At 34.6% G+C, this 18,469-nt stretch overlaps 1 protein-coding gene across 2 annotated transcripts in view; it reads left to right on the top strand.

Moving 5' to 3' along the window:
• The first annotated feature begins 4,205 nt into the window (after positions 1-4,205).
• The window catches only part of LOC110105649 (putative ribosome biogenesis protein slx9-like), a 38,263-nt gene continuing 23,999 nt past the window's right edge, over positions 4,206-18,469 (top strand). The window contains exons 1-2 of one of the 2 annotated variants that reach the window (XM_020835242.2): positions 4,206-4,426; positions 14,271-14,371. In XM_020835242.2, the coding sequence (XP_020690901.1) occupies positions 14,352-14,371 (20 nt within the window). In that variant the 5' untranslated portion in view covers positions 4,206-4,426; positions 14,271-14,351. Of the gene's footprint in view, positions 4,427-14,263; positions 14,372-18,469 lie in introns of both variants that reach the window. The other variant, XM_020835250.2, reaches the window with a different exon arrangement.

The following is an 18,469-nucleotide window of genomic DNA, read 5'->3' as shown; positions in this document are numbered from 1 at the left end:
GCGTGGAAAGGAAGAGTTCGTAAGGATAATTGGCGGCGCACATTGTTTTGAGGTAGGTAAATGTGACCTTTTAAATTTAGAAGAAAATTTCAATTCTTTCCCCCATAGCATGTTTTATAACATTATGAAAATGTTTAGCATTCTTCCAATCGTACTGCTTTTATATTTTATTATGCTCTAAATATCATGCACCTGTTCCTATGGTTGCCTAATTATATGAATTCATTTGGAAATGGTTTAGAGACAATCGAGCTTAGACTTAATATTATACATAAGTTCTTACTCATGTGTTATCTTACATTGCAAGTACATCTCTCATGTGATGGTATATAATGCACTTGTTTCTTTCTAAAGTGATGAATTAAGAATGTACTTAGCTCATTTTATTTCCTCATGCTAACATGAAATCATGTAGCACATTAGGAGGCAATTGATCATATGCATGAATGAGAATATTCCTATGAATAATTAAAGAACGAATGTATGTGCATGTTGATGAGGAGATATCTTTGGTAAATGGATGCTCTTCCGAGCATTGGTAAAGGTGGTTCTTATGAACCAAATGGTAAAGGTGGTTCTTATGAACCAAATCGAAAAGGAATGGCCAAACAAATTATACCTGATCAGTACAAAAGATATCTCCGAGACGGGTGATTACAAGATGCATATAAAACATCTTATGATTCATGAAAACAATTCATGTATTATGTAAAGTGATTGGTTGCAAGCTCAACTAAAGAAAGAGGCTTAATGGTTCATCTAGAGGCATGTTACTTAACTTTTATGATTTGTTTAATGTTCCTATACAAAGCATTGACATACATGTTATTTCCCTCGCCTTGTTCTCTAAATTTAATTGAAAAAGCATTTGCCTATTGAGTTATGACTCACCCATATTGTGGGAAATTTTCAGGAGGATCGAATAGAGGATAGATAATGGCATGTCAACCACCGCGTACTTACCGTCATAGGGAGACGACGGGCGACAGGTTCTTTTGAGTTTTGTTATTTTCATGATAGAAGATTATTGTGTAGATCTTTGTGAGAGTTAGATTTATATGGATCCCTTCTTTTGGAAGAACTCTCTTTGTATATATTTCTTTTGAAAGATGAATGAAAAGTGAAAGTTTTAATTGGATTTACTTTAGTGGCTCTTTCATTTTATAGTTGAAAATGTTTGGTTTATGTTAGATCTTTTGATGTTATGCTATGAAGGTTTATTCCATCCTGTCCGACCTCTGTTCCCGCCTAACACTTGCGAGCTAACCGGGCCGGATCGTGACAGATGTAGTGGACATGAAGTTGGGGAATACAACCCAAACTGAGATAATATGAGGCTCCTCAAATATATCAAAATATGGAGACCACTTTAGCATACACATCAATAAATCATTCATTTGATATGAGTACCAACATAAAATCCTTGAATAATCTAATTCCAAGGATAGTTTAAAAAGTACGTGAAGGTGATATGAAATCCACCAGTGAAATCACCAGACTAATGAAGATCATTCATGAAGCAATGAATCATCTCCAAACTTGGATGGCCAAAGGAAAATTTTCCAACAAAAGAGTAGAAAAAAGGAGTTATTAGATCAAAAAGAAAATTCTCAAAAAAAAAAAATTTTGATTTACCCTAAAACATAATGTGTGGTTGTATCGCGCAAAGTTCTGATAGCTAAAAGAACAAAGAAAACAAGAAGGCAGATCCTACATAAGAAAGTGGGAGCTGACATGACGATGAGGTGGACCCTGAATAGCCATTGGACCATCAAGAGAAATGGTGAGGTTGAGTTGCCAAGGACAAAGAAAGAAGCTGATTCACAATGTTGGTGTTGGGAAGCGATGGCAAGGGGAGAAAAAATGATCCAAGCAACAAGATGGAAGATGAGCTCCACAACGGAACATGGAGAAGGGTTGCCATGAGTCACCAATACCACATGAGGAAGGGACAAGAGACCAAGCGCTAGAGTAGCACCAAATTGACGCAAAAATCCTCTAGTAGCACAAAGGAGCTTCGATCACGATCAGGGCAATCATAATAGGTTTTGTGCACTTAACTAAGGTTTTTCATGGGCCCCTTTCCTCTTTGTGTGATAGTGAGTCCTCCCTCCTAAGTTGAACTAGATTTCCACTCTCCTCTACTCCTAGTAGCTTCTCAAAATATTTATGATCTGTAGCCTTTGTCAAAGAGCCCTATGCTTCACTCATGTCCTCCTTCCACTCTCTTCACTCATGTCCTCCTTCCACTCTCTCAGATATTTCCTCTATCTCTAACGTTCACGAAGCTCTCTTATTCATGCATGATCTTTCAACTTCTTCTATAGTTTCTCCCTTAGATCCCATCTTCATACATTTCCCTCCACGCTTCCTTTAATCTATCATTCCTATTGGGGGTGACACATCCATCTCCAAATGAAAATTTGGAGCAGCAAAGCTTACATATGCTGCCGACCTCTAATTTTGCAACTCACCACAACTAGAAGGGTCTCCTAAGTTCACATTTCCCAAGCTCCAAAGACTCATCCTTCCCTTTGTTAAATCTTCGGACCGTAAGGATTGGTTCTCATTTTAGAGGGTGCCAAAGTTTGTAACCTTGCTCTCATTGGATATGCTACAAATAAAAAACGTCCTCACTATGGTTCCTTCTTGGCTTCAATGATGAAATTGTGAAACCTAAATGGTAATATTGATCTCCCCACCCTCTCAGAAGGTTTTTTCAATTCAATTTCTCTTGCATGGAAGACTGAGATTATTTGGAGCAGGGGTTTCTGGTTCATTAAATGGGAAGCTTTTTATCATCAAGAAATGTACATAAAACTTCAAGCCTATCAGAGAAAACTTCATTGAAATCCTAATTTGGCTGAAATTACATAATTTCCCTCTTTGTCCTAGAATAAGGAAGGGATCTCTAGGGTTGCTAGTACGATTGCATAGCCTTAGCTGCAGAAAATCTCATCGCGTCATAGTTTTGCCTCATTTTAGCTAGGGTTTGTGTTGAGGCAACACCCTTCTCCCATTTACCTGTAAAACTATGATCGATGTCAATGGTACTGAGCTGTGGCATGAGGTGGTTTATGATACAGCTTACTCCTCTCGACAAACCTTTGAACATAGCAATGGATCATGCCAAATTACAAATTCCCACCAAACTCAATATGCTCGTCAATAAAGCTATTTGGAGATGCAACAAAGCTGCTTGCTGAGTAGGAAAAGTTGATTTTTACTATGAAATCATTTGGTTTGCTTTCCGTTAAAGATCATGCTTTGAAAAACAAGGAAAATCTTTCAATACATCACTTGGATGAATGCAGTAAGACACTAAAATTGATTCTCTAAACTCCACATACCTTCTCAAAACTGTATCCAAAATAATGATAACATATGAAAGTGAAATCATCATTTTCTAATTCTATTTACAACTAAGCAATCAAATGAGCCCTGTACAAAGAAATCAAAAGCCTAGTAATAGCATGCAAGCATTTCTACTGCCAAAACACAAAAAGGATGGAATATGCATAAATGAATTAAGAAAAAACATAAATGATCGTCATCTAACTCATGAATCAAATAAAGTCTCAAAAGATGAAGGGGGTGTTTGGTATAGGATTGGATTCAATTTTAGTAGGATTTACTAAATCCTGTAAATCCAGATTTAGTAAATACTGGGCTCATAAATCCTGAATTGTGTTTGGTATGACAATTTTTAAATCTTGTTAAATCCAGAAAGATGTTTGGCAACAGATAACAGGATTTAAAACGGTTGAAGATTTAAAATTGAAGGAGAAATATGAAGCCAACTAATTATTTAACTAATAATCCTACTAATTATTTAACTAACAATTTAATTGCCATTTTATTAGTTTTAATTATAAATTTAATTATTAATTATATCATTAATCACTTAATAATTCTACGGATCATTAATTATTCAATTATTATTTATATTATTAATTATATGTTTAACAATGTATATTTTAAATTATATTAATTAAGATAATTATGCTAATTTTGTAATTACTTATTATATTACTAACTATTTAATTAAGTTAAATTAGATAATTAATTCATACACTAATTACACTATTTATTACAACAACAACAACATCAAGCCTTTATCCCACTACGTGGGGTCGGCTACATGAATCCTTTTTCTCCATTGTGTTCTATTAGTAATGGTTATGGCGTCTAGGGATTGCTTTTACTTGTTAGTCCTTGCTGTTCGGCTTCGTTGCTTCAAAGGCGAGCGCCGAAAGGTGGCTGAAGGGGAGCAGGAGTGTTCGCGTGTTGTTCGACTTCGTCGCTTCTTCGGCTCCTTCGTTGTTGTTCGAATTCGCTCCTTCAACGACGTTCCCTTCCTGTAGGATCGGACGTTACAACATTTTGATCTGAAGCAACCACGGAAGCTCGCTCGCTCGCTGTGAAGGTAACTTTCTCCCTTTCGCGCAATTCTTCGGCCAAATCCCGTAAATCCGAGTAGAAGCGGGATTTGGATTTACAAGGATTTACCGGATTTACTTGCGGCCGTAAATCCGCAAATCCTGGATTTACGGATTTGCCGGATTTACAGCGCCATTTTTTGCGTTTGGCTGGATTTACCGTAAATCCTACTTAAAACGGGAAATAAATCCAAGACCAAACACCCCCTTAATCTCTGAATCAAAACATTTGTTAGAAATTGTTCAAAAAATGAAATTTATTCATTGCTTTAGTTTCCTTGAAAATGTTTGGTAGCATTCATGCTTGTAATAACATTAATGAAAATGAAATTAGTTTAGACTTATGGGTCTAAATGTAACGGAATAATAGTATTTTTATGATAATGCGTAAGGAATTTAATGGTGATTTTTTAATTCTTTAGCTACTATGAATGCTTATGTTAAAGCTATTTCAATACTTTTCCTTCTTCCTATATTATTTTAAAGAAGTATCGCAAGAATTAATCAAATGTGGAGGAGCTTAGGAAGATGGGATCAACAATTTTACATGAAATTAATGCAAGACAAATGAAATATGATGTTGAGCTAAGCAACGAAAAGGATGATATAATTTTCTTCAAATCATGTATTTATTGTTATTGGTTTCTATTTTGATACAAGCAGTAGTTATTTACCAAACACATTTATATAAATTTCATAAACTTGAGTTATCACACATATTGTTTCTCTATTTATCACATTTTAAGATATGTGAGAGTATTGACCTTGATCTTGTATGGAATAGTTGAAAAATATATTAATGTTTAAATATCAATTAGTTAGCCTTCAATCATAGGCTTAAGTTTTAAGATGTCAAATAGTTTTCTTTATTTTTTTATCATATATTTACATCATTTTTTATATAATTTAAATGATATTTAGAAAGTTTTAATATTTATTATGTCATTGGTTAAACCATTAGTTAAATTTCATTTGAACTTTTAAATTTTGAACATTTCCTTCTTCTAGTTTAATGTCAGGTCCAATTTTTAGAACCGTCATGGTACTTGAATTTATTGGGATGAAAAATGAGCTTTGATATCCCGGGCTCAGCTAGATTCAAACAACTAGAATCTGGATAATCTAAATTATCATTAATGGTTTTGGGTGCTTTGGATCTAGTCCTAAGTTTTAATTGGAAAATTCGAACTGATCTTTTTGAAGGCTTGAATCTTGTTGACTCAATCCTTGTCATATGACTTGAATTGAGATAGTTTGAGTTTCAAAAAATTCAATTAGAAGTTGCATTTGATTATGAATTTGAGTCCTAAGACTCAATTGGTCATTGATAAATCTTGTATTGAAGATTTAAAGCTATTTCTCTTTTAATGACAAGATTAGTTTCTCAAATATTTTCTTGAAAGAAATTTTGAATTGGTCTTTTTGAAAGCTTAAATCTTGTTGACTCAATCCTTGTCATATGTTGGAGCTAGCCTCACTAGAGATATCTCCTCATGCGCATGTGCAGGCACTGGGGAGTGCAAGGCTAAATGATAAAGATGCAAGCTATGATATTCAGATGGGCATAAGGTGTAGTTCATGCAAACTTAAAGCTAGGAAAAAGAAGGTGGGGTGGTTTCTGTGTAATCAAAGAGTGGAAGCCAATGGATTAGGAGTCGTAAGTGGAGAGTGCTGGAAAACTTGGAAATTAGAAGGCTTAAAAGAGAGTTTGAGGCATTAAATGTTAAGGACAGGAAATAAAGAATTTAAATGGTGATTAAAAGTTAAAATCCAAGGGAATTGAAATTTGGGATTTTATGGGATGTTGAAAGCTGATAGCCTCTCATGTCATTTTTGGAAATTTCTGTGGATAGCTGATAAAAAAGAGAGAGAGAGAGAGGCATGCAGGCCTCAATTATCACAGAACTATGGTTGGCAAGGCGACATGATAACTTTTTCTCTGATCTCCTTTCATGATTTATGAAATTAGGAAAATTTTAGAGAGAGGAAGGTTGATAGGGTGTTGTGGCTTGAGGACCTTGCGCAAGTTCATTTGTTAAGAGATTTGATTGAGAAGCATGTACAAATTAAGGAGGATCTATATATGATATTTATTGATTTGGAGAGAACATATGATAAAGTTACAAGAAAAGTACTTTAGAGAATTCTAGGAAAAAGGAGTTAATAATACTTATATTCAAGTCATTAAAGATATGTAGACATGAGTAATTACTTGTGTTCAAACTCAAGGTGGTTGACCGAGTATTTTTCCTATTTTAGCTGGATTACATCAAGGATCAACTTCATGCCCATATCTTTTTATTTAGTCATGAATGTTCTTACTAGATATTCTTAAGAGGATGTACCTTGGTGTATGCTTTGTTGATGATATTCTTCTTGTTGATAAAACTAGAGAGGGAGTTGATGAAAAACTTAAATTATGGAAGTCAATCTTAGAGTCTAAAGTTTTTGTTTTAGTAGATCAAAAGCGGAATACATTGAATGTAATTTTAGTAGTAATAGATCTAGTGGTGGGATTGTGACATTGGGTGATTAAGTCACTAAAAAGAGTGCACATTTTAGATATCTTGGTCTATTGTTCAAAGCGATAGTGAAATAGATGACGATATTATTAGTAGAATTCAAGTTGGATGATTGAAGTGGAGGAATACATTAGGGTTGTTTTGTGATAGAAAAATATCTCTCAAACTTAAGAGAAAGTTTTATAAGAAGGTGGTGAGACTTGCAATGCTTTATGTTGCAGAATGTTGGTCATTAAAACGGGAATCATAAAATTAAGCTAAATGTTGCAGAGATGAGGCTGCTCAGGTGGATGAGTGGCTTTACACTTAGAGGCAAGATGCACAATGGGTATATTCATGAAAAGGTTGGAGTAGCCCGTGTGGCAGATAAGATTAGAGAGTCTTCTTAGATGGTTTGATCAATAAAAACTTCGGCCTTTCGATAAACCTTTTAGAAGAGTAGATGTATTAAAGTCGATATATATTAAGAAAGGTAAATGTATATATAAAAAATCTTGGTTAGAAAATATTAGAAATGACTTTTTTAATTAGATTTAAATGAGAATATGACTCTTAATATGGCAGAATGGAGAAAAATGATTCATGTAGCTGACCTCATGTAGTGGGATAAATGCTTGTTGTTGTTGTTCTCTAAGCACACCAGACAAATGAATAAAAGAGCGCATATGTATTCTATACTGATTAGTGTGTAAGCATGTCATGCGAGTGCATCATGCAAATGCATGCATAAATGCATCATGCAAATGCACTAAAAAGGGGGCATGAGTGCCAAAATCAAATTGCTCTTATAAATATGCTAACATCCAAATTTGAAAATCAAAATCTTGCACGGGCAATTGATTTATAAAGCCTACAATCATTTTTTTAATTTTACAAACTTTATTTTTTCTTTTCAAAATTTAGCTCTCTCATTTGATCTAATGAATGTGTTAAATGCTCAACTTAATGTCCAAGAATATTGTGAGGACTAAATAATATAAATATCAACTCAGCCACCTCAGTAAGCATGCAATTTTCTTGAGAGGTGCCATAATTTTTAAAACTCACTTGCTCTTTCTTTCAAAGTTAAACTCACAAATAAATAAATTTGCTCTCAAGTGGGCCATCTGTAGGATAAGATCGTTAGATTCACATTTCAAGTCTAAGTCTCCTCTTTATAGCGATTGAAGTTCATAAGACTTGAACTTTGTGATAGATTCTAACCTATACATCAAATTTAAAAGCCATGAAGATTATATATATATTTTTATGATGTAGAATGGAGGGGGGTGATAAAAAAAATTAAAGATTTAAAATTCCTTCTCAGATTTTCTTTAATTAATGTGTTTGAATTTGAAATTCAAATACGAAAAGATGGGAGGGAAGAGAGGAATTAATTATCTCCTTAATTGGGGCCTTTTATTAGGAAGGAAATAATTAAGATAGAGGGGAGAGAGAGGGCCGGCCAAGGAGGGAGGAAAGATGTCTAGATTCGATGTATGTGTCCACATACATTGAATAGGGGGAATTAAATTCAAATCCAATCATTTAATTCAGATTTGCACTAATTGGGAGAAATTTCTATATTTAAGAAAGACTTTAAAATTCAAATTCATTTGAATTTGAATTATGAAATCTTTCTAAATAAAATAGGGGCTAAATTTGGAAGATGATAATGGGGTAATTAAATGATTCTTTAATTAGAATCTTAAATTAAGAAAGGGATGAAAGACCTTTCAAAATTTAAATTTCAAAATTAAGAGATGAGAGGGAATTGTATAATTAATTTAAATTAATGAGGGAAATTCAAATCTTAAATTAATTTGAAATTCCCAAATTTCTTTGAATCAAATTAGGAAAGTAATAAAAGGATGATTGGGAATTGGAGCATTGGAGAATTGGTGGGGTCGCCAACGTCTAAGAGAAGATTTAGCCAACGGTTAAAGGGGAGGAGGAGGTGGCGGTTTATGAAAAATAAGAAAAAAAAAAAAGAAGATAAAACCGTGAGCCCGGACGTTTCATGTGGCTGACCGGTGATGCGTTGCCATTCACCAAGGGACTTCAAGCCATGAGTCCAGTCCCATCCTACGGCTGGTGGAAACTACGATTCCCTTCCATAGGGATCTCACTAAAGCTCTCCCAAGGAACCAAAGTGTAGAACAATTTTTTTTTTTAAACTTCATTATCTAATACAAGAGCAAGAACCTCTATATATAGGCCTTAAAAAAATTAAAATACAACTTTGACTCTTGGTCTTACATAAGACAAAATCATTAAGGGTAAAAATGGAAAATGCATAATTAAATAAAAAATACAATTAATAAATTAGGATAAAAATGGAGGGTCTCGGTCGTCGATCTTCGTCTCTTCCTTTGATTAACGTCCACCGTCGGATGTTCGCATCATTCTCCCGAGGTGAAAAAGAGTTCGACTCCGTCGAGTTCGCATCCCGGGCAACCATGCTCTGATACCAAACTGTTGTAGAACGAAGGGGGGTGGTAATAAAAAATTAAATGGGGTGCGAACTCGACGGAGTTGAGCTCATTTTCACCCCGAGAGAATGATGCGGACATTCAACGGTGGACGTTACTCAATGGAAGAGACAAAGATCAATTGCTGAGATCACTCCTTTTTTATCTTAATTTATTAATTGTATTTTGATTTAATTTTGTATCTCTTTTTTACCCTTATTTAAGAGTCTTGTCTTATGTAAGCCCAAGGGGCAAAGTTGTCTTTTTTTAATTTCTTTTGTTTTGAGGTTTATATATATAGAGGCCCTTGCTCTTGTATTAGAGGATGAATTATTAAAAAAAAGGTTTGCACTTGCGTTCTTTGGAGAGAACTTGAGTGAGATTTCTATAGGAGGAAATTTGAGCTTCCACCAGCTGCAAGATGGGTCCGGGCTCATGGCTTGAAGTCCCTTGAAGAAGGAAAATGTATTACTCATCAGCTGCAGGATGTGTTCGGGCTCACGGTTGTATCTTTCTTCCCTAAATCATTTTCTCCTTCTCCCTTGACCGCCGGGCAAAATCCCACTTGCCACCGGTCGATTCTCCCACAAATCCCTCCAAAGTCATAAGCCTCCTTCACTTTATCCATATCTCCTTCACTTTAGTGACATGCCACACAAACCTCGCACACTTAGATGCACAGCCTCTAGGCATGCTATGATTATAATTTTTCTTTTTTTACGTATGTGGTTAATGATTTGGTGTGATTGCCTTTGAATAGTCTGTGTTGTGTGCTCTTTCCCTTAAGTGGATAGTGTATAAATATATACATATTCTTCTTGTAGGTGGCTATGTCTAAAAGGAGGCACAATAAAATTATAAAAAAAATGCTTGCATGACAGGTGTTGCTTAAAACACCTCAACAGACATGGCCAATATGGTAGAAATAAGTGTTTGACATTTTAAGTGTTAAACAAACTCGGGATGTGACATGCTTACTTTATAAACTTTTTTTTGAACCTCTGTTTTGCAGCTTTTAATCTTTTTTTTTTAAATGTATTTGATTAGACTTAGGTTGTATTTTGACTTGTGGAGTTAGTCAGAGGAGATAGATCAAGAAGAATGTATTTATGTAAGGTGAAGCTTGAAGACCTCCCACAAGTAGGAGTTTGTAATAAATATTTAATTGAGTTGTATAATGATAGACAACTCATCTATCAAATTTGATTGTAATAACTCGAATATTATTCACATTTTATTTTAGTTGATTTATATATTCAAGCATATATTGATTGTTTATTGGGTGTGCAATAGCAGTATGTTTTTTCATAGATTTCTTTCTTGTTTTATTTAGGGGTGTCATGAACTTTTGATGCTGTAGGCTTTTAGGACAAAATTAAGATTTTTTATATATTAAAAATGTAAACAACATAAAATCAATCTAGGTTTCATGATTTTCAAATAAAAAAAATTTCATTGCTCCTTTCAAGGAGTCAAATTTTTTAAAACTCAAAATGATCATGCAGAAACCAGTTAGTCACATGTAGAACAACCTTCACTTAAGGATCATATAACAAAAAAATTGTATTTATAAGTCGACATTTTGTATACCACTCATGGTTAGACATCTTGGCATAATTGCCAAATTGTAAGTCATACTTTCTAAATAAAAATATCATACCTACACTTCATATGCTTCAAGACCGAACATCATGATTTTTAAAGTGATTAAGTGGGTTTAGCTGATAGTTTTTTTTGGTAGGGCAATAAATCCAGAAGTCAGTCTGGATATGTCTCATGTGAGGTGTCGTTTGAAAGTTGCACTCTGTTAAACTTATGTTTGAGGCACTATCCTTATGTAGCCCTCACTTTAGTTTTAGGGTCCGAGGCAAAAGTTGATTTCAATCACTTTGCAAGCTCTCAACTTTCAGACATTTCCTCCAACTCGTATTGTCGGAATGTAAGCACTAACATTCTAATTGAAATTGTCAACTTAAACAAAATTGGATTCCAAAATGTAAAGCCCAATATAGGATAGTCCGAGCACCTCTGAGATTTCTCAGAATCAAGTGTTCCTACATCACTCATTTGGCCCTTATTCCAAACTCCAATCAAAAGTTGATCCCCTTGATCATTTGAAATTCTTAAAGACCAAAACTCTTTAAAAGAAGAATTTCATGTATTTTAAAATCAAACTTTAGCCAATATTTGAATGATCTTCAAAAGATAAGAAAACTACTAGTTTATTCAAAAGTATTATCAAGTGTCAAATGCTTGAGATGTAATTAACCATAAGGACTTGCCCTTATGGGGCAACCGTATCTCAGAATAAAATAAATCTCATTCAACCAAATATTGAATGGGTGAAATTCTGTTAAAATTATAAATTTTGTTATTGAGTTCATAAGGGAATGATATTTTTATCCTTATGGGTAATACATCATCTTTCTTATGCCATACTCGATCATAAAATATTAAATCCGTTTGAGAATCACAAAATTTCTCTAACATGAAGCACGAACCGCAAGCACACTCAGGGAAGGTCGAAAGGAATGGAATAAATCCCCACTCTTCCTCACTCTCTCAGCTCTCTCCATGCGCGAAATCGACGCTCATGCCTGCTCGAGTGGATTCTGCCGCAAGATAGAGATTTTTGTTGTAAGATAAGGGATTTCTGGTACAGCTGCCTGCTGAAATAAGAATTTGACCGGAAAACGGCGGCAAATTTTGAAAATTTGGATAAATTTGAGCCGTTGGATGCTGAATCTGATTTAGAAAGGTCAATTATGCTGAGATTGGACCAATTGAGCTGAAATTGGGTCCGAATTGGACTCGTCCCGAAGCATTTGGGTTGATTTGGGTCCGATCAAATCAAATTTGCAAAATTAAACTTGAATAGGCTCCGAATTACGTCGAATTTGGTTCGACGAGGTTTGATTTGAACCGATTTTGGGTTGATTCGATCGATTTATGTCAATTTCAATTAATTTGATTTTAATTTGTTGAAATTGAATTTAATTTGATTAAATTGGGGTCCAATTTGAGTTAAATTTCACTCGATGGCGCTCCATCAAGTTGATCGAGCGCGATTGAGTCCAGTTGGGCTCGAATCGGCTTGATCAGGGTAAGGTCGGCACAAAATAACGTCAACACTATCAAAGGTCCCCATAAAAGAAATTAGCTGGACATAATCGATCGTTTTCACAGTGAAAGCATAGAAAAAAAGACGGGTTCTTACAACAGCTAAAATTAAAATACAGTCATAACTCTCGACTATCTATTACAGATATTGACATTGTTCAAGTGAAAATAATTGAATGGGATGAGTGCTAGAGCTCATTGAATAATTCCCCTAACGGAAGATCATTTGTGAAGAAGTCAACAATTGAGGAAGAAGGAGACTGGCCGCAATGGGTAATGGTTTTCCTCTCATCAAAGTCGCACAGTGACATGAAGCTGCAATAACATGATATGAGCTATTGATTTAAAGATGGGAGTATAGAAAACAATGAAATTGGAGGCACTTGTTAGTCAAAAGTAAAAAAAATCTGTTAGATAGAACTTTGTAAAATTCAGGTACTTCATATATTCCGTTTCTACTTTGTTGCGATAGTTAGCTTAAGACAAAGTAGTTAGCTTATTTTAACTTAAACAGGAATTGAAAAACTGGTTGAAGTGTTGAACTACTAATTGAGTGCAAAACACTTATCTGATCTGAAAATTAACATGCATAGTAAATAAAAGTAAACTTAAATTATAGAATTGTGTTCATTAATTACCAACTTTTTAAAGTTACATGCTAAGTAAAATACCTGTACCATACCAATTAATAAATTTTTTTAAACTTTATAAAGTATATCAAGCAGGAATGTATCAAGCAGGAATGCTAAGTAAAATACTTATTAAGGTCTGCTAATTAGCAGTTTTTTTAACTTAATAAATCAAAATAAAGCTCATAATATATAAACTAAAACAATTCTAATCAAAACCATGAATGATTGAGACTGTACAAACCATCATACAACATAAATCAGGTAAGATGGTATATTCCATAACAAAATCACACAAATGTTAGTGAGCAGTAAATATTCAATTCAAGCAATCCTCAAATTCATTTTTTTCCCCTTAAATTCCATCCTAACTTGGAAAGTATATAGCCAAAATATAATCAAACATGATGACAACAAAATCACTAATATAGGAAGTAACATAATCATTACTTTCCTGAAACTGAAATCACAAAATTAGTATCTCACAGATCTAGTAATATCTTCAAAGCTGACGTCTGTCCTGATTCTGTTTTGGATCTATACCTATAAGAAGAATATTGAAGAATTGGCATTTGATGTAATGTAGTCACAGTGAGCATAATAAAAGAAGTTTAATGACGTATCTGCTAGGTGTTCTCTCCCCAAAAATCGAAATTAGCTTGCAGCAGTTGTGATTAGTGAGGAGAAGAGTATGATGGCGGGATCGGCGGGGTATGAATGAGATGACGAGGAGATTGGTGGAATCCAGTTTTGCACTTGGGAAGAGGATGAAGATGGGGTTGGCTGTGGAGCGCGTATGGTTTTGAAGAAATGGAAGGATGATTGAGCTAGCAACAAATCTCTAGTCTAGCATTTTAGTCCCGCGCTAAAATCCTGTTAGGTTTGCATCTGGCGTAAATCCTTGATAAGTCCGGCTACCAAACAACACGTTGGTGTTATAATAACCACTAATCAATTATCTTTATTCTGAAAGCTAAATCTAGAGTGGGGTCTCTTCTCTGTGATTGTAATGCAATGAAAAAAAAAAGTGCTCTTAAAACACTATTGATATACCGGTAATTCTTTTGTATGGTCATTTTTTTTCTAATTTCTTGCTTGAAAAGTTCACAGGAATTTAAGACTGAGGTTTCTTACTGGTTAATTCTCCCTCCCTCCTTCAAATAAGTTCAGTTGCTGAGAAGTTTTTTGAGAATGGGTTTGACTGGCTTGAGGTATGTTGCCCGTGCTACTTTTTTCCTTGCAGTCTTGATCGAAAATCTTCAGTTTCTTGCCTACACATAAGCAGAGTTTCAGTTCTTACATGTCATTTTTTAGCTATATTTTTTTATCTTAAAATCTCATTTTTTTGTAGATACCTCATACTTAAATTGCTTTTTCTTATTGAAATGTCAACCGAAGCACCAACTATAAATGTATTACTAAAATTCACAATATATAGATGTTTGTAATAAATCTAATGCTAATGCAAAAGAATTTTGAGCTTTCCTAAGTATCGAATTACTTTGTAGGGGCATTTATATGTAACTACCGAAATTTTCCTTATAAAACTATCTTCAAAGTTTGTCCAACAAAACTATCAACTTTTATTCTTGATTTGTTAAATTCCGAATGCTTTGGTTGTATTGTGTGCAAATACATAAGCTTTGCCCGGCCATTCTATATAGTTCAATTGATAGTTTTGTAAATAAATAGGATTTTAGTAGCGCACACAAATTCTTTTCGTTAAATGTATGTTTTGCAATGTATATATATATATATATATACATATATAAATGTTTTGCAATATATGGTCATATAAACATCAGCAATTTGTAAAAGGTCTGGATAATTTTTTAAAACAAAAGGGAAGGATTTGAAACTTGGAAATCCCTATACGTCACTACTCAAGAATGCCAAAAAAATAATAATAATAAAAAAGATTGGTGCTGGAAGGTTGATTATTGTTTTTCTACTAGAAGGAAATGAGCATGGCACTTGCTGTTTGTTTCAATATTCTTTTGCTTGAGGAAGAATGACATTTTTAGATTTTATGGAGAAGTATGTGGGCTCCAAAAATTGGCGCCCCGGCCTCCCCTCTGCTTTCGGGAGAGTTTTAACGTATTAAGTTCCGGGGTAAATTTTGGGAAGACAGATTGAGTTTGTAGATAAGGAATTTTTATTGGGTGGAGTGCGGACGTAGTTCTATGTTCGCAATCCTGTAAAATCGCGGCATGTGGAGCTCACCATTACCCCACCATTCTAATAACCATGTGTTTTTTTTACAGCGCAGCCCGACGACCCTACCTGCCGTATTCAATGAAAAATTGAAAAAAAAATGCGGTAATACCAAGGGTTTTTGTTGACGGCGTCCTCACTTAAAACATGTATTCTCGTCATTTGAAAGTTGAGAAAGAGAAGAGAGGAAACTATGAAGATGGATACCGGTCTGGAGGACGTCGAATATTGCTCTGAGATGGAAGGCGTTGCGCAAGAGACCCAACAAAGTAAGAAAGAGGTTATGCAACAAATTATCGAAGATAAGTTGGAGATATTATCGGTAAATATGATACTTCAGTCTTTATTTTAATAATATTTCCTTTGAAACGTATTTTTGTTGGCTAATGTTGTTCGTATGCGGCCGTGTTTCAAAGATTGGTATCCCTTAGTACCGCTAGGTATCGAAGCTGTGTACTAGTGGGTACAATTTATTTTTTTTATTTCCAATGTTAAAATCGAAGTGTTTAATTAGTATTTCTTGTTCGTAGGTTGTCTGTAACAGTGAGAAAGAAGCATATGACAAGTACTGCCATTACGCTCATAATCTTGGTTTTAGTGTTCGCAAAGAACATCACTGTTACTGGCCTAATTCGAGAAAGATAAGATGCAAGGATTTTGTCTGTTCGAAAGCTTGATTCAAGAAGGGTATTGACTTGGACACCAAATCAAAATATAGAAAATCCAATACTAGGACCGGGTTTCCCACGATGATTAGATTTTCAGTTGACCTATATGGAGTATTAACGGTCAAAAAATGCATAGAGAGCCACAATCATGAATTAGATAGGCCTGAAGATCAACATTTGCTTATATCATGTAGGAATATTAGTGATGAGAAAACATTTGTTCTTAAATCAATGATGGAAGCTGAGATAATAACTATTGATGCATTTACATACCTAGCTGATGAAGTTGGAGGAAGAGAGAATGTATGATTCTCTAAAAAGGATGCATATAACTATATTCAGAATGAAAAAAGATCTAAGATGGAGAATGAGGACACAAATTCCCAAATTGAACTTATCAAATATAGAGTAATTGTTGATAACATGTTTGCATGTGATGTCAAATATGATGAAGAGGATAGATTGTTGATTTTTTTCAGGGTTGATGGGGTGGGGAAAATAGATTACGACTACTTTGGAGATGTGATCATTTTTGATACTAGCTATAGACTTAACAAGTATAATTAAGCATGTACACCTTTTGTTAGAGTTAATAATCATTGGCAGAATGTTCTTTTAGGGGTGTCATTTCTATCAGAGGAAATAATAGAATCATTTACATGGTTGTTCATAACATTCTTGCGAATTATGGGTGATAAACATTCAATTATAATATTTATTGATCGGGACCAGGCAATGGCTCGGGTAATAGAGATTTTATTACCTCAAACACGCCATAGGCTTTGCCAATGGCACATTACCAAGAAGGTGCCGTCCAAGGTGTGTTGCTACAACAACAAAAATAAAGTTAAGAGGCATCTTTTATAAATGTTTAAGCAAGTGTGATTCAGAGGAGTTTGAGAGTAGTTGGGCTGAAATGATCAATGAAGGGGACCGCCACAATCATGACTGGTTGAAAACTTTATAAAATAAGGAAGAAATGATCCACATCATTCAACAAGAGTTGTTTTAACCTTGGTATTCTTTCAACACAGCGTAGCGAATCCACTAACATGGTGTGCCACGGAATTTCTAAGCCTACGAGTACTATAACTGATTGTTTTTTTTTGGTTAGAGAAGGTGATAAAGGCATGGCGTCGGAATGAACAGGATTAAAATTTCAAATGTAGCCAGACTGATATTGTACATTTAGTTAAAAGTAGTCAAATACTCAAGCAAGTTGCTCGATTTTATTCACGGAAATTGTATTCATTCTTTGAGGAGTTTTTACTAGGTGTGGTTGGAATGTGCATAGCTCATGCCTCAAGCGACTTATCAATATTTTTCGTCAAAACTATAGACAAGATTGATCAGTCTCACCATTGGACTATTCATTTTGATGAAAAAGAGGATACCATTGAATGCAGTTGTGGAAAGTTCAGCATGACGAGCTTACTATGTTTTTACTGCTTGAGAGTAATAAGGAAGTTTGATATAATTAATATTCCTTTGAAATATCTACTTATGAGATGGTCAGCTCGAGCTAGAAAAGATATTTATTTTGGCCAGACGATGACATGTATGGGAAACAAAGTTACCCCATCTCACGGCTTAGAAGGTAAAATATTTCGAAATTATTTCAGTAGATTCACATATCAAATTAGCACAAGAGGGCAAGAGAATGAGAAAGCAGAACAATATATGTTAACTGCAATGACTGACATGGCTGAGAATGTTGATTTGATACTAGATGGCAAGAAGAACCATAAGTTCATTGCGAATTCAAGTATGACAAAAAAATTAAAAGACCAATTAAAGTGCAGGCCCAAAGGCATTTCTAATGTAAGATTGAAAGTCATTGAGAGAAGAAAAAATCTAAGAAAAAAAAAATTGAGGAACAACCTACTCCATCAACTGAACAATGTACACCAGTGGAACCAATTAGTCAAGTTATCTTTCCAAACATACCAGAATGCTTCACAGACGAGTTCATCCTTCGTCGACCAACCAGCCAGCTGAACCCTGAATATTTAAGGAAGATGAATGGAATAATTGATGCAGAGAGATTTCAATGATTTTTGAATATTTGTTAATTTGAATTTGTATTTGTTTGTTTAAATGTTACGCTGAGAAATCTCGGTTATGAATTTTGTAATGTTTGATATACCATACCGAATTTCCATATGTTAAGAGATTGTACAATTTAATCTGTGTTCTGCTATATATCGGCACCGCTCGGCACCACTCGACACCGTGCGATATCGAGCGGTACCACTCGGTACTGCTCGTCGGTACTGAGCGGTACCGCTTTCTCTAGAAGTTGGTACCAAGCGATATCGATTAGTAACGAGCCGCTAGGTATCACAACTCTGCATATTATCTCGGTACCACTAGGTAGCACTCGATACCATCCGCTTTCAGAAGTCGGTAACGTAGTAGTTAGAGGTC

This window comes from Dendrobium catenatum, unplaced genomic scaffold (genome assembly GCF_001605985.2).
Source record: "Dendrobium catenatum unplaced genomic scaffold, ASM160598v2 fragScaff_scaffold_260, whole genome shotgun sequence".
Classification (NCBI taxonomy): domain Eukaryota; kingdom Viridiplantae; phylum Streptophyta; class Magnoliopsida; order Asparagales; family Orchidaceae; genus Dendrobium; species Dendrobium catenatum.
This window is presented reverse-complemented; position numbering and strand designations above follow the sequence as displayed.